Source organism: Parasteatoda tepidariorum, chromosome 9 (assembly GCF_982258835.1).
Source record: "Parasteatoda tepidariorum strain Cologne lab strain chromosome 9, Ptep-v5.0, whole genome shotgun sequence".
NCBI classification, from domain to species: domain Eukaryota; kingdom Metazoa; phylum Arthropoda; class Arachnida; order Araneae; family Theridiidae; genus Parasteatoda; species Parasteatoda tepidariorum.
Genome location: NC_141763.1, coordinates 68824494 through 68849698, shown reverse-complemented (window position 1 = coordinate 68849698; position 25205 = coordinate 68824494). Strand labels below are relative to the sequence as shown.

Below are 25205 nucleotides of genomic sequence, written 5' to 3'. Positions count from 1 at the left end.
TTATGTGTTTCAGAAATGCACAGAACTCAAACTGATTTTGATGACAACTTGACATTCAAAGTATTCATCTTTCAGTTTATCAACTTCTACTCTTCAATATTTTACATTGCATTTTTTAAGGGAAGGTATGTTAGAATTTTTTTTAACCAATGTATTTCAAAATAAAAATATATAATATATAATAAATAGTAATACTTTCAACATTTAACTAAAATATTTTTCTTTAATTCTAAAGTAATACAAAAGTTGTAAACTTATGTAAAAGCTGTAAAGTTGTAATTGTAAATCAATAGTATTATTTTTGAAACTTTTGCAGTAACATGTAAAATAATATGCTACATATTGTAAAATAATTTCTTGTGTGTTTACGTCCTTTGACAATGCTTATGAATCTTAACTTTGAATGTATTACATTAATGTGTAAAAGAATATGTTATGTATTGTAAAATAATTCCTTATGTGTTTACGTCCTTTGACAATGCTTATGACTTGCTACTCTCAACTATATATGCATTGTATTAACATGCAAAAGAATTTTCTGCATATTGTAAAATAATTTCTTATGATTTCACCTCCTTTGTCAATTCTTATGACCTACTACTATTAACTATGTAAGTTTTGTATCAATGTGTAAAATAATATGTTACATATTGTAAAACAATTTCTTATATCTTTACGTTCTTCGACAATGCTCATGACCTACTACGCTTAACTATGCATTTGTACTCTAGAGTTTTTAAAGAGTTTCGTATATACTTTATAAGATATAACAAGCGTATCCAAAAAAATTGTCTTTGATGAAGTTAGCATTCATTATCATTTTCTACTTACAGATTTGTTGGATATCCTGGAAATTATAAGAAGATGTTAGGACTTAGGAGTGAGGAGGTAAAATATAGGCGCTTTGCAACCATACATATTTTTTTAAAATTTATTGACGGAAATAGAATTGAAAAGTTTTACAAAAACATTCCCTAGTTTGCTAATGTATTTGCGATAAAAAAAATTTAAATTTGAAACATTGTTTAGAGTATATATTTTATTTATAAATATAACTCATCACATAATTTTAATAAAATTTCCTAATATTCAGTTATTTTCCACAAACTGGAATATTTTTAACTAGAACACTACATTAAAAGAGAAGGAAATGTAGGGGTTGAGTTAGTATTATTCTTTTATCTCTAGAATACTAAGAGATTCATAAATAGCATATAACTTGCTAATAGTTAAAATTATATAAATTTGAGAAGCTTATTTAAAGAAGATTCCGAACGACATTTCAGTGAATTTAATGAATGTCAGCTTTGGAGTTGGAAAAACATTAATGAGAAAAGCACATTTTCTCATTAAAAATCATCTTATTTAAGAGCCTGAAAAAAAAACAATATCTATACTTACATCTAAACATAACATGTTTCCAATATGAACATTTTGGGCTTTTCTTCCATTTAAATTTAGACGTGGTTTTAAGATTAAGTTTAAATCTAAATTTAAGTTTAGCTCTGACATTCAAATTCAGACGTAGATTTTAAATTTTATTATTCAACAAGCATTAAAAAATTATTCGTTTTACATTGCACTTGGTACTTATGGATGCAATTGGGATTTAGACATAATAAAGTAGATGCATTTATATCTTATATTTCAAGATGTTTGTAGACAGAATTCTTCAAATCTGTTTCATTTATTGCTATTTGGTTGTTTGTAACACATCTATTCTTTTGAATTCAAAACGTAGACTACAGTGTAATTTAAGTTTTGAATAGGATTAAATTATTATTACGGTTTTCAGAATATTTTTCTCCGTTTGTTATAGTAATTTTTTTCTACTTTTAAACATTCTAAGAGTCAACAAAAATGAAGTATATAATTTTATTTTTCATTATTTTCCGACAAAAAGATTTTAGAATAAACCTTTCACAATGATTCACTTAATAAAAGTGAATTTATACACATTAAATAATTAATTGATTATCGAATGAATAGCTCTACAGTTAGATGGATTTCGTGTTTCTTAAGTTAGACTTAAGACTTTTTAATTTTTTTTCTTCTGTTTTTACTCAAATTTTTGTCGGTTTTTGTTGCGGAACGCTATTTTGAATTTCTTATAATTCCTGAATTATTGGTGCTAGGGCTCTGAAATTTGGACATCGACTACAGGAACCAATTTTAGCTCCCGTTCCAAAAACTCCTTTAAAAATTTCAATTTTCCCGTTCGGGAGAAGTGTTTGAAAAATTATTTTTGTAGCATTAGCTTAACATTATCATTATAAAGAAAATTTTTAACGAATCCTGTTTAAGACTTTGTAGCACGTCCTTTGATGTTTAATTATATTTAACAATCTCAGTCATCAACGTGAATGACACGCAGATCAGTGCTACGTCACCAAATTAGCATTTAGTGCTACGTCACCAAATTAGCAGTTTTTAACCACGTGTTTACTTAAGATATAGTTGTGCTTCAACAATGTGCTTCTGGGGAAAAAATACTATGATAAGTTGCTGTTTTTTGAAAGTTTACAAACTATTTTATAACAAAAAAGTTTTGAGTTTAACAAAAATTCGTACATAGTATAATAATAACAAAATGAAAACGACAATAGACTGTTTCAAGACTTTTTTAGAAGAAAATTCAAGCGTAGTTAATTTAAATTATTACAAATCTTGTCTATCAAAACTTTGTATTTCTAGTAAAATAAAGAAATTGTATAATTGAAAGCAAAATGCATTATCTTATTCACGTTTTATTCTTCGTGAACTCGATTTTTTGCATTGTTTTCAGTGTGGTAACAGCGGCTGTTTAATGGAACTGGCTCAGCAGTTGGCGATCATCATGATTGGAAAACAAGTAATAAACAATGCTCAAGAAATTTTGCTACCGTAAGTAAGATTCCTCATTGTCAAGTATGTACTATGATCCGCGGTTACTTAAGCCAGTGGGGGTAACTTAAGTCACTTTGTTGGGTAAATTTCGAACAATGATTTTAACAACACAGTTTTGAGTTCTTGTTTAAGTGAAATTTTATGTTATATATTTTAATACTTTTTGCGTTTTAAAGGTAATTCTATAAGCACTTAATTAAGATAATTTCATCATAATATTCTACTTTTCAAAACTTAAATCAATTATATGTAGAGTTTCTTACACATACTTTTAAGCATAATCTCAAGGAGTACTTTTTTACGGTTGTTTCAAGCAAAATTATCTATTTCTTATTTTTTTCCATATTTTTATATTTATTATTATTTTCTGCGTCTGGTCAAAAAAGCTTTTAAGCTTTTTCCTCGGAACTAGGAATAAGAATATTGTGGACATTTTTGTAACTGCACCGCTTATAATGACCAATGGAGGACGCTTTACCTTTATATTTGAATTTGTGACAATCTTTTAAATACTGGACAAACTTTTAATGAAACATCAGTGCAAATAAAATATCTAAATTATTAAAAATAAAAAAATAATTTTTTTTTAATTTTTATTCTTACTAATAAATATTTTAAGCATCATGATTTCTGTGCGCGAAAATAAAAACGAATCGCTCTGAATAACTTTTGATCTAATGGTCGGAATTCACGTACTAGTGCTCAATCTTGAAGGTTAAAGGGAGTGACCTTAAATATGCTTATTAGTTGAAACGGCGATATTTTAGGTTGCGAAATCAGACAATATTCAGATTTTTCAATCTCAAAATATAGCGAGTAGCCGCAATCTGGTAAATATGGTTCCAAATGTTTGATCAAGAGATCAGTCCAAAGTTTGCCCCTTTTAATATTAATTTTACTTATTGTGTGCATAGCCATATCTCGAGAACTTTTTTAAGCTAAGCGAAAAGTTTCTACAGATGATTATAATATTTATTTAGTCAAAGATAATTCTATACAAGAAATAAACTTTTGATAATTATTTGTTATTTTATTTAATAACCGACTAATTTTTTTTTTTTTTTAAATTTGAATGTATAAAAGTTTTATACCATTTAGAAAAATGTAATTTGATAAGGTTAAAAGCAAAATTTGATCGAAATCAGTCAAAGAGCTCCAAATTTTAAATTTATGATATATTCTGCTATCTAACGTAAGCCGCATCTTGAATTCTTATTGCTTGGCTTAATTTATCACTCTAAGCCTTTATTATTATTTCTTTTTCATGCTAGTGAAAGTGCTGCTTAAAAGCAATTGATTGATTTCTATAACAAATTTTATTTTTTATTCAGTTTAATACTTAATAATTGTGATTTATTTTGAATGCTCATTAGAAAAATGAAAGCATGGTTCCATAGAAAAAGGACAAAGCTGGGTTCAGCCATAAAGCTAGCAAGATGGGAAGAAGATTATCAGCTGATTGAAAATGAAGGGCTGTTCCAAGAATATCTAGAAATGGGTACGCATCACGTGAAATATATATTTAGCTTGTGCTTATCTTTTTTTCTACATAAAAGTAAAGCAATTTCTGTAAACAGGATGTTCCGTAATAATCACTCTTAATATATGTATTTTTAAGAACCCTTGTAAAAAATTAAATCAAAAAAGTATACACACATTGCTGCCGCGAAATAATATTTAAGCGAATGAGATAGAAAAGGCCATCGAAATCTAATCGTTGTTGAGGGAGGTGGTTATATTCAGTTTGATTGTTTAACGAAACTTGAACGGGTTTCTACTCCGATTCGTTTTTTATGGAAATCAAGTCTTGACATTTTTAGTGCCGCTGTCCTCAGTAATGCTTTGTTAGTTGTTTAACTACATTTCTCTTTTGTTTTGTGACTCAAATGAAAATGTTTATTTTACACGAAGACTAAAAGTTCATCACGAAGAATTATTATTAAGTATTGCTTATCGGTATTCGTTCATATGCATGCTTGATCGATATATCTTTTAAGCAAGCGATGCGGCCCAGTGAGACTAATAAATTACAACTTACAAATTACAGTGAGACTAGCAAATTAGATGCTTAATTTGAATTTTTTGTGATTTTTAAATTTTTAAAAAAAAATTAAAATGAACACAAAGAATAAACAAAAGCTTTTCAAGTAAGCAATAAATTAAATTATATTTAAGATTTTACAACCTTACAAAATGTACGTTTTTTTAATGGATGATATTTCTATAACTAAAACTCTTCAGTGCAATTATTTATTTTCATTGTTTATTTTAAAAGCATATTTTCATAAATTCATGGGCCACCAACTCCCTGATAGAAAATGTTATGTCAGCTCTGGAATCTACTTGAGATAAACAAACAAAAAAGAGACACACACCTAGATAGTCTCCCCCCCCCCCCTTAAACACAGGAAACTCTGTATGCGAACATAACGGATATTTTCTAAACACATATACAAAATAGCGATTGTTATATAAGTTACATGAAATAATATTATGATTCTTTATTTAATATCATTAATATTAATATATTAGTTTTTTGAAGTAAAATGATCGCTTTTCTTTCAGTTCTTCAATTTGGTTTCATCACCATATTTGTGGCAGCATTTCCTATAGCTCCTCTTTTCGCCTTATTGAATAACTGGGTAGAGATTCGACTGGATGCGCAGAAATTTGTATGCGAGACCCGTAGAGTGGTTGCTGAACGAGCACAAAACATTGGAATTTGGTTCAGCATTCTAGAGCTTTTAGCTCACCTAGCTGTTATAAGTAATGTAAGTATCGAGAAGTTTTTGAACACAACATTTTAAATTCAAAAAATTACACGTGCCCCGTATTATTTCTCTTTTAATGTCTTGAATAAATAAGAGTAGCATATAACAAAAAAGATTATGATATTAAAGATTCTGATATGGTAATTAAGTTATAATGTTCTGATATGGTAATTGATAAAATAAGAAACAAAATTGCCATTCACGACGTTGTAGAGCATAATTCATGCAGACGAAACTATTATATATGTCGTTGGATTATTGGAAGCTCTGGTTCTTTTGCGAACTGCCGACATCTCTTTGTGATGCTCCCAGAAGTCACACTGCAATAAGCCTAACAAACCACGTCGGAAGTTTGAAAAGAGCCGGATTTTTCAATTAGCTTACGACATTTTACATGAATGTTGAAGGGAAAGCTGTGTACAAAGATTCAAATATCCTTTGAAAATGTATATTGCTGTTTCTTATGCCACGTGGCAATACTAGCAAGCCTGCTTGGTGAAACTCAGTGAATTTATGGCAGAGGTTGCGTTTCCTGTTTTTCAGTGGTGCCATGGCCAAAAATACGCATTCAGCCATGCAAATGTCACAACCTGGTTTAGAAGGTGGACCCATTCATACATACATTCATTCATCCATAGATCGTAATTTTGACCTGAACCAGAAAACGATCAATCTCCGATTCAGTATCCCCAAAGATATCGATTTATTATGGGAACTTGGAGGACTTTTTGACCTGACAGATTTATCGTGCACCAGTCACCATTTACTACACGGGAAGTCTTTGGCTGGCTGGAATCGAACTCATGACCTCTTGGACCTGGGCCCAACCAATACCTCCTAGAATAAGGAAGGCCTCAGCACGGGTTAACATAAATGAAAAATCCGATCCGTTGGTAGTCCAACGAAGTAGACCTGAATGGCTGCCACATTCTTCCATTAGCATTGGCGTCATTCATAGCTTTGATTTTGGCGAAATGGAATTCCGGTGACCATAACAGTCATTCCCTTTGGCGCCGGTTCTTCCCCTTCCACGTGTTTTGTTATTTTTAATTCGTTTTCGTGAAGTTTTAAGTTATGATAGCTACTGTTGGATTACATATTTGCAATATATATTAATGTGTCATGCCTTACCATTGCTGTGCAGTAAACTGCAAAGGAAATTATGCTAACGGTCCAAAAGTTGCCGTATTTAATTTTCCCAAAGATGAAGCTCAACAAAGACGTTGGCTACAAGCACTCTCACGGAAGGATTTTATCATCACTAAGAATTCTCGTTTTCTCACTTATTGTTTATTTCTGTTGAAATCGGGGTTCGTTGATTTAAATCAACACTTTCTTTTTTAAAATAATCATTCAGGTAGTTAAATCAAATTATATTCATTTTTTTATTTTGGAGAAAAATATATATTAAATTTAGAAGGCATTTTAAATGAGATAGTACAAATTTTTCATGATTTTCATAGTTTTAAAATTTGTTTTAATTGCATTTTTGTGTGAGAAAGTTTGACAAAATGTGAAAACATAATGCAGGCTATAAAATTCAAACAATATGAAACCGAAAATTTAAATCATTCAAAAAAAAAAAAAATCACAAACCTCTATTACAACAGTTCTATAAGTATTTTAATATTGTTTTTCCTAGAGTGATAATTTAAAATTTTACCAGAAATTAAAAGTTTTACTTAAATTTTAATTTGCGTCTCTTATTTCATTAGGTATTGTGCATTAGAAGTCTTGGTTTTGTGAAGAAAAAATAGAAATTGTAATTGAAAATTTAATTTGAATCTCATATTTCATTGAGTAAAATATGACTTTCAACAAATATTTTGATTTTTCTGAAATTTTTTTTCGTTGAGTTTAAAAATATGAGAACATTTTAAGAGTGAGAACTAAATGTAAGAACATAATTTTTTTTTTTACATCAAATATGTAAAAAAGCTTATGACATCAAAACTATAAAGTATTAAGTATAATATTTTTTGAAGAAATAGTTAAAAATAAAAACAAAATACTTAAAATGTATACTTGTTTTTAGGTGTGTGAGAAGCATTTTTCGTCGGATGTCATAGTTAAAGAAACGGTGAAAACTGACCCAAAGACTGGTGAAATAAAATAAATATTGTTCATTTTGTGAGAAATCTATCGCATTAACGGATATCGAAGAGAAATTTAATGTGATAGATGATGTTGAAAACTCTTACATTCAAACATTAGACAGAGGTTGTTTGGTTTACCCTAAGCAAGAAATTGTTGACATAATCTTGCACGCATATGTGGTAGTTCAAAAATTAGTTTCTGAAGAGTTTGAAAGCTCATTTCTACAAATGCATAATCATAAAGTTTTGGCTATTGAAACTACTATTAATGTTTTGGAAAGAAAGGAAATATTCTTAAATGACAATCAATGCTCTGCTCATGATTCCAGTTTCATTGTTAAATTTTTGGTAACTCGAGCCATTAACACCTTTTTAAGCAATTATTGTAAAAAGCTAAATGATTCAATTTTAACTGAACGATTTAATAAAAAGAAAGCTAACTTAAACTTAAAAGTAACTCAATCTAAAATTGAACCAGAAACTAAGAAAAGAAAACTACAAACATTAAAATAAAGGAGCGGTTTGTTTTTTTCAACATTAAAATATAGAATCAATTTTTGATACAGCTTCTGTTTTTTATTTGTAACTTTTAAGACAAGTAGCATTATAATACTTTTTGAGTTTATTTGAAAAATATTTTGTATGACTAGACTAATAAATTAATGTTTAAGTGGTCATATTTTTAATAAGCTGAAGAGATTTAAAATGAAATCTTACATTGTTTCTATATTTGTATTTGAAATAAACAGTTTTGTTACTTGTTTCATCACTTTTCATTTTTGAAAGCTGTGAAAAGCTAGTAACTTGTAAATAATTTTACTATACTACACTAATTTAAAATTGTGTTCAAATTTCAATAAAGTTAAGGATATAACTTTATATCAGCTGTCTTAAAAATGAAAATTTGTTTTCGTAAAAAATTTTACTCAATGATAAAATTATTTATTATATATAGCTTGTTTTATGTATATATTTAAATGAAAGAATAATAATAAATGCTTACATAGATAAATTGCCAAATAATATTGTCTCATTCCTTTAAATAAATTACAAAAGGTATATCAGAGTGCAATTTTTTTTTTAATATCTTTATTTCAATTGATAATGCAATTAAAATAATTTTTCTCAGAATGTTAGTATATGTTCGATAAATTTCATTCTTTTCAGTAGAGACGAAAAGTGCTTAAAAAATTTTATTTTCAGAAAGGTAAGTTTCTAATTAAAAACAAACTCATATAAAGTATCCGATCGAAGCTTTTCTGAAAAGACGCGGTAAGGATTCTCGTTGGACTACTAAGGATTGAGAGGGGTGTGTCGTGCTGAGGCCTTCATTCTAGGAGGTGTTGGCCCAACGCCCTAAAAATCAAGCTATCTCGACCAAAAAATGCATGTGATTCTATCAAGTAGATAAAAATCACTTTAATGTAATGTACTTAAGCACCATTTTTTTACAATTATAATTGTTGTCTAACTAAAATTATTTAACTACATATAAGCTTGACTTTACATTCTATCTATACCCTCCCAGAGTTGTTGATTCAATGCAAACCATAATATACATGCCGTGAACAATAATATTAATACCATGATACAGTATAATCATTGAACCATAATGATGTCCAAATTGCCTGCAACCTTTAAAATGTGTTTAACTGAAAGATTTTTTTTAAGTTGAAGCATAATCTCGGGCATTTAAGTATAAGAAGAACAATGATATATAACCATATAAGCCAATATGAACCCTGAATAACTTTCACATGTTATTTACGGCTCATATTGGCATCCTACATTATGGTACAAAACGATATTATGATTTATTATGCAACAAAAATTCTGACAGGATAGAATTACGTGATATATTACCATTAATTTAAATTAAAATAAATATTATGCTTCCGACAAACCTATAAATAAAAGAAATTTCTCCTCACTTATGTGCTACATTTTTTCCAGATATTTATAATTAGAAATTTTTTTTCTTTTCCAACTCACTCTTATGAAACAACTTATTACTGTGTTATAATTTATTCCAATTTAAGTTAAAAGTGATTCATTAAAGCATATATCTCGCAAGTAAAATGTCTATTGCATTATTATTACATACAATGTAGTACTACTTATAGTTTCCGATGACAGCTAATTCGAAAATAAATATTTGCAGGCATTTCTCATAGCATTTACTTCAGAGTTTCTTCCGAAGTTATTATACGAGTATGAATATAGTTGGGATCTTAAAGGATATGTCAACTTTACTTTAGCATGGGCTCCAAATGGCACTCTTACTCAAGCATGCAGGTAATTTTTCATTTTAGTTTCAAATTTTTGGATTTAAAATATATGATTAGCTACCGAAATTCACAATTTTTAGAAAGAGTCTGGGGTTTTTATTTATGCATATTGTCATTTGTTGTTTTAATTATTAAAAATTATTAATAGAATTTAATTATTAATACTCATTTTAAAGTTTATTTATAACATATTTTTGTGATGTCCATCACTAGATCGAATATTTTTGCCATAAACTTTCTTTACTTCATCTTTACATACTGCAAAAATATTCTTCTATGGTAAACGCTGAGAATGACAAAGAGAAAGTGAAAAGGGTGAGGGTTTTTGGAAAAAAAAGTGGGTTTGAAAGTACAAATGAACTGAATTGTTAATCGCTAAAATGAGAAAATGTTAAGTTTTGCAAATTCATACATGTGTACCTAATAAATAGAATTTTTAAATTCTTGTCAAAATTACTGAAATATATATCTATTTTGATTGGTTATATATAAAATATATTAATTATATTTTTGATTGGTTACATATTAATAACATCAACAACATCTTGTATATAAAAGTATTGTGATTTAAATAATAAAAAATAATGAGTCATCTTCCTCTATAAGTTGACTTTTTAAACAAAGGACCATAAAAAGTCAACTTAAACAGATTTCACTGAATTTTAAAATCTCTTTTTGCTTCAGAAATCTGGATGAATATTGATTTTTAAGGGCCACCCAAAAACATATTTTTAGTATCCTTGTCAAAAATAAAGTCAAAAAAGTACACGCATTAAATATCTCAAGTTATAATTTAAGCCAGAAAGAGAAAAAAATATCGAAATCTAACGAATTAAAATTAGCATACGAAGTAAAATTATCATACTGTATGGTAATAGCATTTCTGGTCAAAAAGAAATTATGATTCTGGTAATAATATCTGAAACGCATTTTATTTAAACCATTCATTTGGTGACTTTACATTTCGTATGGTAATGGTTTACCTGAAATTCTGGTTTTAAAGTTTAGAGTGTTCATTACCATACATTTGGTTAAAAAAAAAATGCAAAACTGAAAAGTAAATTTAACCAAAAAAAGGTTTCTTATGGCATGCTCAAAGTATTCTTGATAAAATTACCAAATTTTACCTTATTAACCAAATTCCTTCACATATTATTAAAATACCATTTTATTACTAATTTTACAAAAATCATTGCCAAAGTGCATCAGTAAATTAATTACTTAGGCTTTTGGCGTTCCTACTTAACCGGAAATACACTAAATTTCACCGTATTCTGGTAGTTTCGACCATACTTTTTTCTCAGTTCAAAAAAGATGTTGATAAAAGACAAAGATACTAAAAAAAATTTTATAAAGTAAATTTTATTCTTAAAAAGTATATTTCCTGAAAAATAATGTGCATAACCTATTGCATTTATGTTTTGAAAAAATTACATTAAGTCTTTTTGTTAGTGACAATGAGTTAGATACATTTTAACAAATTAATAATTAAAAAATACATAAATTGTTCTCTTTGAAATTCTTTTGCTCATTTAATTAATTATTTTTTAAACTATTTTTACTTACTATTTCTTTTTTTCAGATACTCAGATTTTAGAGATGAAAACGGAAATTTAACAACATTTTACTGGAGATTATTAGCCCTACGTTTTGGCTTCGTGATACTTTTTGAGGTAAATCACAATTTATACATTTTTATTTTAAACATTTTTTATCGCTTTGCTACATTATTTGCCTTGTCAAAAAATTTTTGTATTTTAATGCTGAAAATTAGTTCACTTTTCTTTCAGCACATCGTTTTTACAGTGTGCCGTTTAATCGACATGCTAGTGCCAGATATTCCAGAGGCCCTTGAACTGAAGATCAAGCGAGAAAGATATCTCGCAAAACAAGCTTTAGCCGATTCCGATACCATCATGAAAGTAGGTGCCACAGTTTTAGCTATAATGTCATATACCATATACATATTAAACGGAGGAAACAAATTCTGGGAAAACTACCGTACTGTATAGTAATAACATTGGTTTAGAAAAAAACATAGTTTTGGTTAATAAAACAAAAATAAACCATTCATTTAGTTATACTTCCTATCATATGGTAATGGATTGCCGGAAGTTCTGGTTTTCAAAATTATAGTTCTAATTACTACACATTTCGAAAAAAAAATTCATGCTTTTATGCCATGCTCCAAGGTATCATGTAAAATTACCAAATTTTATCACATATTATAAAAACATATTTTATTGTTAAGTTTACCAAAATCATTACGAAAGCTTTTCGGTTAACATTACTGAACTTATTGTTATCATAGAGACCGAAACACGGTAAATTTCACCATACCCTGGTAGATTTGACCGTACTTCTTCTTCTCAGTATAAGTTGGGTAACATGTTCAAATTAAGTTTGTTACATGCACGGGATTTTTCTGACACATTTGCTTTTATTTTGCTATCATTTGTTTCTTTAAATATTTAAAAACAAATTAAAGGCATAATGCTATTTCAAAAAAATTCAATTGTAAACATTTGTTTAATAAGCTCTATTTTGTATTTTTATAGATTACTGAAATGAACAAAGCTTAGGATATTTTTTCTGCTCAAATCAAACAGTGAAGATCTATCGCGAACAGTTTTAAATAAGCAGTTTACTTCTTCCCAAATTTTTTAAAAATTTTTGTTCAGTAAATGTCTCTTGAAAGCATGTTCTTAGACTTGGTGTAAGAAGTTTCAATGATAAAATATATCACAACGACGTATCATACAATTTTGTTTAATGAATTTTTTGACGCAACTTATTGTTTATAATAGCTTGATCAGAGAATTATGCCTTTTGACTTCACAGTAAGTAAGATAATTTTAGAAAGCTTCTTAAAATCAGAAATAAGAAAATTTTTTATTAAATGAAAAAAAAGAACTTTCAAAAATTTATGAAAATTTTTCAATGGTTGCATGCTAATCATTGTATTTTGGTCCCCATATCCTTGCCCATTATATTTAAGCTCCAATGCTTACGCCCATTGTCTGTGCATACTTACTAAAATACTAAAAACTTAAGCTCTTGGTTCTCCTAAATATATTCATGAATTTCAAAAGGTCCTTGAGTTGTGGTTATCTAATAGCTGGTTTTAGGCTTAAAAAGAGAATTGTGAAATAGAGATTAAACGATAATAGAGATTTTCTTCATTGCGATATTTAAAAATCCTGATTTGTCGAACAAAACGAAAAACCGGTGAAGGGATATTTTTATTTCCTTATAATAGGTTGCAGTGTGAATGAAAAAGCAGATATATACTTCTAACTACCTACTACCTTATCCTTTTCCCGCCAGCTGGTACATTAAAGCCTCGAGTCACTTTTTCCCTGCATCCCTATCCTGAATCTGAACACAAGGGCGGAGTTAAACGGATATATAATAGATATAAAAATGTTCCATAAGAGCAATTTTTAGACGAAACTAGCTTTATTTGTCACTTGTGGAACTTTTGTAGCACCATAAAGACAATTTTGTACTAAAATGCAAACATTTATGTTTTTATCGCTTTATTTCTACAAAATAAGATTTTTTTTTTTTTTCGATACAGGTTGCTCAGAGACGAGACGACGAAGACGAGGAAGATGACGAGGAAGCTTTGAGACAGGGCACCGCATCATTTGGCCAAAATGATCAGTCCAGTTTTCAAACTTGATAGCCTACCTATAAGACATTCCTTGAACGTGGAATCTTTTGTCTGAAGAGAAGATGGCGAGGAAATCTCACCTATTTATCCTCACAAAATGATAGTAGAAGAAGATTGGCGATGAAATACTTCACGTCTGTGAGTCTTGACAAAACAGATTTTCTCTGGTTCTATTAACCCCTGTGATACCGCTGCTGACCTTTGTGTTCCAGTTTCTCAAATTATCCTGTGATGCCACTCATCTTGAAATAGTAAAGCAACTCCTGCTTTTGATTCGTGTGTGTGTGTTTATGACTGTTGTTTGAAATACTTCTGCAATTTAATATGAGCTAACTTCGAGTTGGGATATTTTTATGAGAATATCCAACTTAAATTTTCCTTCGCGTCTTTCAAAATGCTTATTCAAAGTATAACTGTTTAATCTTTATTTTTCTCTGGTGTAAAATATGTGCTTTAAGCGTTCAACTTTGTCGTTTAGCTTCATCTGTTTGCATTATTTTCCAAACTGTTGATTTGGCGTTTATTCAAATACCTTCAACTTCCTAGAAACACAAACGTAATTACACTTATTGAAATGTCAGGTGTTATTTAATTAAATCAGGCAATAAAAATTAAAACAAGCAATAAAAATTAAATAATTTCTTTAAATTTAATTAAGCTAGAGACCAACAATATCCAACAAAAACTGCACAACTTGAAAAATTAATTATTAAGAAGAGGTATGGTATGAGAGAAAGACCCTTAAATTTTTACTTAAAATTTATGACATTAATACTTTTCGACGCACTTCTGTTTGCCTATTTTTATTCGTTTAAAATACGCTAAATTTTAATCATTGTCAGATGATACGATTGGTGCACTCATTAAGACACACTTTTGATTTAAAAGTGCTCCTCACAGACGACAACTATAGAATTTCGATTGGAATCGTCTTTGAACTTTCTACCCCTCATTTCTAACGATCAAATGTCCAAACTGGCTCTAAATATAATAATCAGGGCATAAAATATAATAAATAGAAATACAACAAATGAAAATGAAAACTATGTTAGTAGAGAACTATTAATCGTAGATTAATTACTATTAATCGTAGAAGACTCTATTAATCGTAACTTAGAGCCAAATGTACAGTGCGAAAAAAAAAAAAAAAAAAACGTATTATTCGGAATAATTTTTTGATCTAATGATCGGATCTTCACATTCAGGACACGGTGGGACCTAAAATATGTTAATTAATTACTGCAGTGTATATTTTAAGTTACAAAATCAGATCCCAAAACGTACTTTTCCAAAATAAGGAAACTTTTTTTCCCTTCGAATTATGATTTCTGACTCCCAAGGTATAGGGGGTAGCCACAATCTGGGAAATGTAATCTCAATAGTTCAGTCAAGAGAGCGGTTCAAAGTTAGGACCTCTTAATGTTATTTTTACTTTTTGCGTATTTTGCTTTATCTCGAGAGCTTTTTAAGCAAATTGATCATTTTTTGCACACAATTATCAAATCCGTTTGTTCAAAGATAATTCCGTGCAAAAGATAATTTATATTAAATATTTATTATTTCTTGTTATTTTATTTTATAATAATCAAAAAAGCTTAAATTGTAAAACGTAAACTTTTCTAAGACGTTTCAAAAAATGTAATTTTACATAACAAAACCCAAAATTTGAGAGTAATCGGTCGAATAAAAATACGATTTTTTTGAAATTCAATGTCTCAGAAAATATTCAATACCGATTTCGCTAGAGCGAATTATGATACGTTAAGTAAATTTAAGTTTATGTTTATTTCGATTTTCGTAGAATTATTCGAATTGGCGATTTTTAAGGGTAAAAAGTTATTTTGAATTTAAACTAGAGCCCTAAAAACTAGAGGACCTCAGGCCTGCACGTCTCAGCAAAATTCAAAACCAGGCACTGGTAATAACGGTCGAAATCTATTTTAGAATGCTGATGGAATTTTAATAAAAACAGTCACACAGTATTTCGGAAGGACATGATAATCATCTACTCTTAGGCCGGGATAGCCTGGTCAGTGGGGTGCCGGGCCCATGTCCAAGAGTTCGTGGGTTCGGTCCCTGCTGGTCGAAGACTCCCCGTGTAGTAAATGGTGACTGATGCACGTTAAATCTGTCGAGTCTCAAAGTCCTCCATGTTCCCATAACAAATCAATACCTCTGGGGGTACCGATCCAGGAGTTTCCTTGTCTTCTGGATTGGTTCAAAATTACAAGGCTACGGCGTTGAACATTTGTAGTCGTAAAACCAAAAATTGGGTCGACTGTTCAACGGCGGTCATAAAATAAAATAAAATCATCTACTCTTGAGCCTCGATGGCTCAGGGGATAGAGCGTTCGCCTTCCATCGAGGCGAACCGGGTTCGAATCACAATTGATACGAATTCCGCATCCGGCTTGCACCAACCACAGTGCTGACGTGAAATATCCTCAGTGGTAGACGGATCATGGGTTTGAGTCCCCTTGCCGTCAGGCTAACCATGGGATGTTCCCGTGGTCTTCCTCTCCATGAAACGCAAATGCGGATTAGCTCGATTAAAAAGTCCTCCACGAAGGTAAATTCCACCCAATACTTGATACACGAGTTCCCTTGTCTTCTGGATCGGGTTCAAAATTACAAGGCTACGGAGTTGAACATTAGTAGTCGTAAACCCATAAAATTGGGTCGGCTGTTCAACGACGGATATAAAATAAAAAAAATCAACTATTCTTGAGCCGCGGTGGCTCTGGGAATTGAGCGTTTACCACTCAATGTAGTGACCCTGGTTCGAATCCCAGCGGTGGCTGGTTGATACGCATTCTGCTCCCGGCTCGCACTTACCACAGTACTGACATACAATATCCTCAGTGGTAGACGGATCATGGGTTAGAATATCTTTTCCGTCGAGCTAACAATAATAGTGGGAGGTTTTCGTGATTCCTTTCCATGTAACTCAAATGTGGGTTAGTTTCATCAAAAAGGCTGGTTTGATTCAGGAGTTCCCTTGTTTTTGGGGTTGGATTTAAAATTAAAAGACAACGGAGTAGTTATAGTTTAGTAGTTTTATAGTGCATTAATAGTCGTAAACTCAGAATCGGGTCAGCTTTTCAATGCCGGTTATAAAATCAAATAAAATCCCCAACTCTTTTGTTGTTGTTTTTATGCTACCAACACATTACATTAGACTGGGATAAATGCAAAGTATAACTGTCCGAATTTAAAACATGTGAGAGTGATAGGATTAAAGGGATTGAACATAATAGCTTTTTCATACTTGCCAACTCTTCCGGATTTTCCGGAAGATTTTATTTTCATATTTAAAGTGGTAGCAATACTCAGGTTATTCCAATTAACTTTTTGAATTATAATGATAATTATAAATGAGTTTGACCACCACTACATATAAATAATTACAATAAATATATGAAAGCATAATAATCCTTGCGCAAGCGAATTTCAACGGGATCAAAATATAAATATATTTTTGAGTCAGTTTGTTTTTTGTTTATTGTTTTACACTTATTGTTACTCTGAAAATCCATTCTCGGAAAGAGTGAAAGTTGGCAGGTATGCTTTTTATAGTTTCTAAGTGTGGCTACTTCTAATTTCCACAACTTTCGATCTTTCAGATTTGCTAATATGTATTTGATGCTGTTTAACAGATTGTTCATTTTTTTTTATGTTAAGCATCCAATCACACTTAACTTGACTTAACCAAAAACAAATCCATAGATTTTATCATCGTTCTAATTATTTTTAATTTAAAATATAAGGATGACTAATTTATACATAATGGTAAATGGAGTATTATGTTCAATAATCGGTTTCGTTTTTACAACAAAAATTAGATTTCGAATAACGAAATTATGTCAATGAGCGTAGTCATAGTAATAGGAGCATATCATGTGATCATGACCATGATTTAAACCATAATGACCAATGATATTGATCATGACTATGATTATCTAACACCTTCCTTTCTCCTTCAAAAACTTGACTTGTGAAACTCTTTGGTAGTTCTGATGATTATAAAATTTCAAAGTTCTTCAATTCGACGAATATCAGATCTCGATATCGTTATCAACCAACTTTATAGACAGCATATAACACTGTCTCTTAAGTAAATACAGTATATTCTCTTATACTGTACCTCATATATTCACTGGTGTGATCGCTGACTGCATATAGTGTTTGCATGAAAATTTATACTGGAAGTTTTAAGCAATGACATTATAATTCGAAAACATTTAAAAAAAAAAAAGTTCATTTAACAGTTTTGGAAAAATAAATATTATAGCAATTCTTTTAAAATGCAAATTAGATTTTGATATTAGTTGCACATAGATATTATTATATTTTTACTTAAGAAAAAATTAAAAGAATTGGGATTCAATTAATTCAATTTTCTCACATGTGGTTAAATATATAAAACTATTTAATATTTAATCGTTTATTAAACAATGTACTATTCAATCCTATCTTATACAATTTAATTTTTAATCACATTTTAATATAATCTTAAGCAACAGTTTTAAAATGTATATTAGATTTTAATATATATTACATATAGAAAATATTGAACTTATACTTGAGAAATAAATATTAGGAGAACATTTTTTATACCACAAAAAATTAGAAAACATTAAGACTAAAATTCAACTAAAAAAATATGCTTCCTAATTTTACATAAGTGGTTAAATACATATATTTAAAACATATTTTTCTAACAAAACTACTGAAATATAGTCTTCTTTTTTTATTTCTAAGCATGCTTATAAATGTCAAAATGTATATAATTTTCCATTTTCTATTTATGATACTAAGAACAAATACACTCTATAAAAAAAAAATCGACGCACCATAAGGGAGTTGTCCGATTAAAACAAAAATTGGTGGATAGGAAGACAATGTACAGAATAGTAAATGCTTAAAATTTCAGAACAATTGAATAATTTACTGCAGAGTTACAGTAACAAGTTCAATAAGGTGTTGATCCGCCTCTAGCCTGGATACAAGCTGCCACACGGCGTGGCATAGACTGATAAAGCTCCCGGATGGTCTCTTGCGGTATTTCATGCCAAATTCGATCCAATTGTCGAACGAGGTCATCAACATTACGTGCCAGATGCCATCGCCTTCCCATCATATCCCAGACATGCTCGATGGGAGATAGATCTGGTGATCTGGCAGGCCAAGGAAGAGTTTGACAAGCTTGCAGACAGTTCATACCAACACGTGCCGTATGTGGTCTGGCATTGTCCTGCTGAAAAACCATCCCAGGGCGCTGCAAAAGGAACGGTAGCAAAATAGGTCTTAGGATGTCGTCGACGTACCGCTGTGCAGTAAGTGTACCTCTAATGACGATCAAAGGGGTCCGGCTGTCAAAGGAAATGGCACCCCAGACCATAATGCCTTGTTGAGGGCCGGTGTGGCGTGCAATAGTGAAGGTAGGATCCCCCCTCTGCCCTGTGCGTCTCCAAACACGGCTTCGATAATCGTCAGGACACAGTTAGAAGCGGGATTCGTCGCTAAAGACTATACGTCCCCAGTCGGCATCATTCCAGCCATATCTGTTCAAAACATTCATGCATATGAAATTTCAAAGCAATCGGATAATTGCTTCTTGGTGCGACGATTTTTTTGTTATAGAGTGTATTTCCCTACTGCACTTCTAATGATGAGCATTTGAAAGATTGTCTTCAATTTAATTACTCTTAAAAAATAATTAAGGAAAAATAAAAATTTCATAGAAAGCATATTTATTTTTAAAATTTTTGATGCATGTTATGGTTTTAATTTAAAGAAAACTCGCTGATATTTTTTTAATGACTGATTAGCCTCTGACTATTGCCAAATTTGCCTACCGGGCTATCCTTCTTTTTACCGTAAGCACTTAATACTTTTGATTTGATAATTTTGATGTAGACAGGCTGATATCATCCATGATTTACGCATGTTGTTAAAAAAAATTTTAATGTTTTTTAACAGCTCACAATTTTGAGTTTCCCTTAGAGTCACTGAATCTAACGTAATTAGAAAGCAGTTTCAAAATTGTGCGAAAGTAAAAGATTTTCTCAACCTATCTTTACAATTTTACTCAAACATTCGCCTAAGTATAATCATGGTAATTGATATAACTAACATGGTAACTGATGTAACTTTTGAAAACTAGCATTTAGTCAAAAAAACAAGCTGTTTAATTATTATGTAATAGAATAAACAACTTGATAAAAATGCCTAGTACAGTTATCATAGTTTTTAATATATATTATTTTTTAATGTATATAATTATTTTTTCAAAAAGAACGTTTGTGTTAGTATTACTTTTGTATATAGTAGATACTTTGAATTGTTAAAATTAATTTAAAAAGCAAGAAGAAAAATTACATAATTTCGAGATTTCATTGAATAAAATATCTTATTGATGACCCTATGTTATGTTTACGGGATAATGGTAAGTTTTTACTGCAATTTATACTTCTCACAATCAACCTGTCATAAATCACTATCTTAAAAATCACTAAATGATATAACTTTCAAACTACATTAGATTCAGGACCTCTAGCTCAATTTTTTAGTCCTTATTTTAAAAACGTTTAACAATCCTTTTTCTCATTAATTTTGTAACACAAGTAATGGATGATGTATTTTTGAAAACTTTCTGTCTGCTGACCTAGTTTTGCTTTAAATTAATAAATATATAGATTTTAAAGTTCACAATTTCGAATGGTTTTGAAGAGAAAATTACAATTTGCATTGATTGGCCGTGTGGATAATCATTTTAAGGCGTCCAAAACCTTAATCTTTGTATTAAGTATTAAAATCTATAAGCTAAAGTAAAATTATAAATATTCCTCCTTTTTTTAACGTCTCGTGCTTATTTTCTAATCTTCTTTAGCCAATATAATAAAAATAATAATAAATTCGAAGCAGTTCGCTTTAAATTTTAAAACCACTTCAACAAGTAAGCCTCCTTCTCTCAAACCGAATTTTTTATTTTAAAGAGAAATATAAAAATCGAATTCAATTCCTTCAGAACATTCTCTTTTCTATTATAAAATTATTTTCATCATTTTTTAAAAAGATTTTTGCCCAAATTTATAATAATTTTATTCACTGCATTTTCATTTTAGATAATGATTGACAGTGAAAACTAATTTAAAGTAATAAAGAAAAATAGCGAGCTAGCAGATAAATATTTTTGCAGAACGAAAAAGAAAAGAAGAAAAAAACGTCGGTGCTAAAATAAAACAACAATCAATTCATTAATAAAAGAAATATTAATATAATAAAAAATATATTTTTGAGAAACAAGTTATAATTCAAACTGCATCTGCTAAAGTCGGGATAGAAATTTTAATCGCATATAACATAGGAACATACTTAGAAATTAGTCAATGATAATTTTTTTTATTGAAATAATCTTAAGACTGTATTTTTCCTTGTGTTTTCTTTTTAACACTTTAAAATCTTATCTACATTAACTTAAGTTAATCTAGATATAACTTAAGCTATATCTAGATTTCAGATCAAAAAAATTCTCAACAAAAATGGAAGTTCTTAATTTTATGACATTAATCTAATTTTATAATGATAATCAAGAGCTTAATGGGGGAACGCTAAGTGACATTTTATTAAGTTAATATGAAAATATCAGGAAGCTCTTAATAATATAACTTTTCACCTAAACTAAGAAATTTATGTGTTATTAAATATTAAATTAATAATTGAAACTCGTTTTCGTGGCCTAAAATTTTTAGATTTTCAGTATACTGCATCAAATGAGTTTTCTTAATAAATTCCTTCATTCACAAGAAATTTAGAAGAGGTTTGCTGTCACCCGAATGCCATGGCAAAATTTCGCGTTTAAAAGCTATATATTTTTTTTACTTGTCAGAAATTGAAATCAATTAATTGAATGTAATTTGTGTTGTTTATTATTAACACTTGTAATTGCAATTGTAAATTCTTTACCAAAATGTAAATATTACGAAAAAGTATATTTTTGTCGTTCATTAAAAATCTATAACCCCTTCTTAATAGAAATTATAAAATTAATTTAACTAGTGTTATTGAAATTATTATCAGTATTGTATTGTGTAAAAAAGCATGCAAAACTTGTATGTCTTACATTAGAATTTACTTTTCATATTTGATGTTTTTGTTTTGATTTATTTTATCGTTATTTGTAATTGCTTATTTGCCCTTTGTAAGTATTTAATGTTTACATGTTAAATGTTTCTGGAGTCCTTCATGTTTAACATTAATTAAACTTGCTTAAGCATCTCTCCTTTTTCTTTTCTTATATTTTAAGTGAGTAGCTTTGAGTGTAAGGTCATTTTTTTGTTTTTTGAAAACGTCAAACAGTGTAAAATACGATCATCTCTGTGTAATTGATTATTCATTCATTCGTGAAACCGTAATTCCATAAAAGATGGTTCGGTTACATAAGTTGTAACAAAACGCTACTTAACAGAAAAATATATTTAATAACAATAAAGAAGAGTGAAGTTAAAGTTGCAGTGCCTGATTGGAATCAGAATATTAATTAAACATCACCGCGCATCTATGCACTATACATCACGGCGCAGCGCAGAGCGCCATCTGAGAGAATGAGAAGTGTTATTAACTAACAGTGGGACAGATTAGTAACAAAATGGAGAATAATTCAAAATATTGAAGTAGATTTATGATTGAATGATTAGAATAATAAACTCTTCATGCAAATGTTTTCTTGTGTAATTTAAATATTATATTTTTCGCCAATTTTATAATTTATTATAAAACTAGATGTGATTTGGCTTACAGTATGTGAATAAAAATAAACTGAAATATTTAAGATTTTACATAATTTTGTAATTTATATGTGCTTTCTTTTTTAAATATTCATAAAAAAGTTAAGTCCATGACTTCGATGGATGTTTGGTTCTTTTTGTTTATTTATTTTTCAATTTTTTTCTTTTCTTTTTCTTTCCTTATAGAATTGTAACACCGAATAATTTTTCCAGGATACAAATATAAGAATAAGTGTATTTCTTATGTAGCATTTGAAATTTTTATAAATTCTTTATTATTTAGATAATCTATGACTACTTTTCATGATTTTAGTGAAAAATATTAAAAATAAGGTACAATACCATCTTCAAACTATCAAGCTAGATTTAACACTAGTTGAGAAATAGATTTATTTGAAAATTAAATCTAACTCGTCAAAAACAATTTCTACCCCACTGCTAGTTATCAGAATGAGCTGTATAGACGATGAACACTGACAAAAATCATTTCTCAAAACTGAAAAGAAAATTCAGGATTGATTTCGTAAAAATCTGGAAAAATTTAATCTTGGCACTCTGCATAATTTTTATTCTAACCCTAACATACCCTAAATTTCTTTTTTTTAGAAGGACCGCCAAATTCTCTGTTCACACTATTTTACTGTGTGTTTTTGAATAGTTTTATTTTATTTATGTGTTGTTTTATATAATTTATGTTAAAAATTTATAAACTTTATAGACTTTTAGATTTTACAACTTATATGTATGCGTTATTTAATTTTTGTTGTTACCACATTAATTACACTCGTTTTCATACCATTTCATATTGTATGAAACTAAGCTGATTCTACGTTTTTTAAAAACAGCCTGAAAACTCTACTTAGTTTAGTAAAAATAATTTTTTAATTCTACAATGCATTTCTTTTTGTTAATGGTTGAGTCTCAGGGAGAACAAAATCAACGTTAATTTACTGACTTATATACGCCAATTTCTGGTGGTAATTAAACAACGTAGACTTTGCTTTTGCTTCACATACCAATGTCATAAATATTTCTTGTTATCTTAGACTTCTTGCACAATTGACCATACTTTTTGTAACCGCTGCCCCCTGAAAATATACATATATATATACACATATATGTACAGTATATTACTGCTTATTGTGTTATATCCATTTCTTCGACAAATAGAGCTCTTTAAATAAAAAATATATGAAGCAATAATCATATTGTGTGTGTGTATTTTTCTTACAAGTTTAAAACGTTAATATTATTATTATACAATCCATTAAATTAAAAAATGTTGTCACCTGATAAGGCTGTTTATAAGAAGTATGTTAAAATTGACTTTAACACTTTTCACAACCCACAAAATACATCTTCAGGTAATTTGGGAGTCTTTTTTGTTTCTAGCTTCACTTTTCACAACCCTCAAAATATAGCTTTAGATAATCTGTGAATCCTTTGTTTCAAACTTTGCCCCACAAAATATAGATTTTGATGATTTGTGAGTTTTTTTTCTTCTAAATAAATGAAAGTGCACTGAGCTAATTTTTTTGGCAGTAAAGCTGAAAAATTTCAAGGCTTCTTTCTTTATACTTTTTTATGGAAACTTTCTACTTTTTATGTTAAAAATGCGGAGTAAAAAAATTTCAAAAAAGTCCTTTGATTATTTATTACGCTATACATTTTAACGTGTTGATTTTTATAACAGTAATGAAAATTAATTCAATTAAGCAGATGCTACGAATATTTCTAGTAAGACAGTAATTTAGAGGATGACAAAACAGTAATTTAGAGGATGAACAGTATTTCAGTATAGTATATCCTGGAAATTTCCATGTTTTTCAATTTTCTCCATGTAAACAATGCGACAAATATTGTTAACAAGTTATTTCACACTTAAATTTGCAGATAAAATTTGAAATATTCTTTTAGCAATTCTCGTTTCATAATTATAAATACTGAGCTGTTTCTTTTATATATATTTTTAACTTAGGTGAAAATAGTCTTAAACTCTTGATGGATAGAGGATAAGAGATGAAAGAAAGATAGAGGGGAAAAAATTTCTAACTCTTTTTTTTCAACAACACACATCTTCATCACATTTAGCTCTAATAAAACCTAGTCTCTTTATTCTCCATCGAGGTGTGAAAATTGTCGATAAATGTGATACAAACACTTGTCCAAAAGATAAAGCCAGCCTTATCTCTAAAGGATAAATCCTTTATAAAATCATCCAGACATTGTTTTCTGATAAGATGATTGGCATCAAAAGATATTCCATAGGATAAAAGATACAATCTTAAAACTGCTGGAAAGAGTTTAGAAAATCACACAAAAGGTTAGAAAACCAGTCCAGAAGAAATAAAATGACCATCCCTCCCCCTAATAAACAAAGAACCTTTTTTGGGGAACTAGGGGGTCACCTGTATTTGTGAGCCCAGGTGTCCGAATTTGGGATGTTTATTCCTCCCTTTCCCCTCAAATAAGTGGGTGGGGCAGTATTTTAAGTTAGCCCATTTCGGCCATTTAATAAAAGGTAATAGTGGTATTTTCATTGGTTTATGTACCAACATTAAACATTGCGTACATATCTCGAAGATTCTGGGGAGCAGTAAAAATGCAGGTGTCAGATCTGCGTGACTTCGAGCATAGAAAATGTTTAAATTTGTATGAGAGAAAAAATTTCCTCTAAGTTTTCTAGAGGCTAAGCTGCT

General features: G+C 29.4%; 1 protein-coding gene across 1 annotated transcript in view; it reads left to right on the top strand.

Annotated features, from left to right (window-relative positions):
• LOC107437749 (anoctamin-7) overlaps window positions 1-14748 on the top strand; it is a 112670-nt gene extending 97922 nt beyond the window's left edge. The window contains exons 14-22 of the mRNA XM_087152066.1: window positions 14-125; window positions 834-888; window positions 2786-2883; window positions 4260-4384; window positions 5452-5657; window positions 9915-10048; window positions 11624-11714; window positions 11832-11963; window positions 13622-14748. Of these exons, the coding sequence (XP_087008192.1) occupies window positions 14-125; window positions 834-888; window positions 2786-2883; window positions 4260-4384; window positions 5452-5657; window positions 9915-10048; window positions 11624-11714; window positions 11832-11963; window positions 13622-13726 (1058 nt within the window). The 3' untranslated portion in view covers window positions 13727-14748. The remainder of the gene's footprint in view (window positions 1-13; window positions 126-833; window positions 889-2785; window positions 2884-4259; window positions 4385-5451; window positions 5658-9914; window positions 10049-11623; window positions 11715-11831; window positions 11964-13621) is intronic.
• The last annotated feature ends 10457 nt before the right edge of the window (window positions 14749-25205 follow it).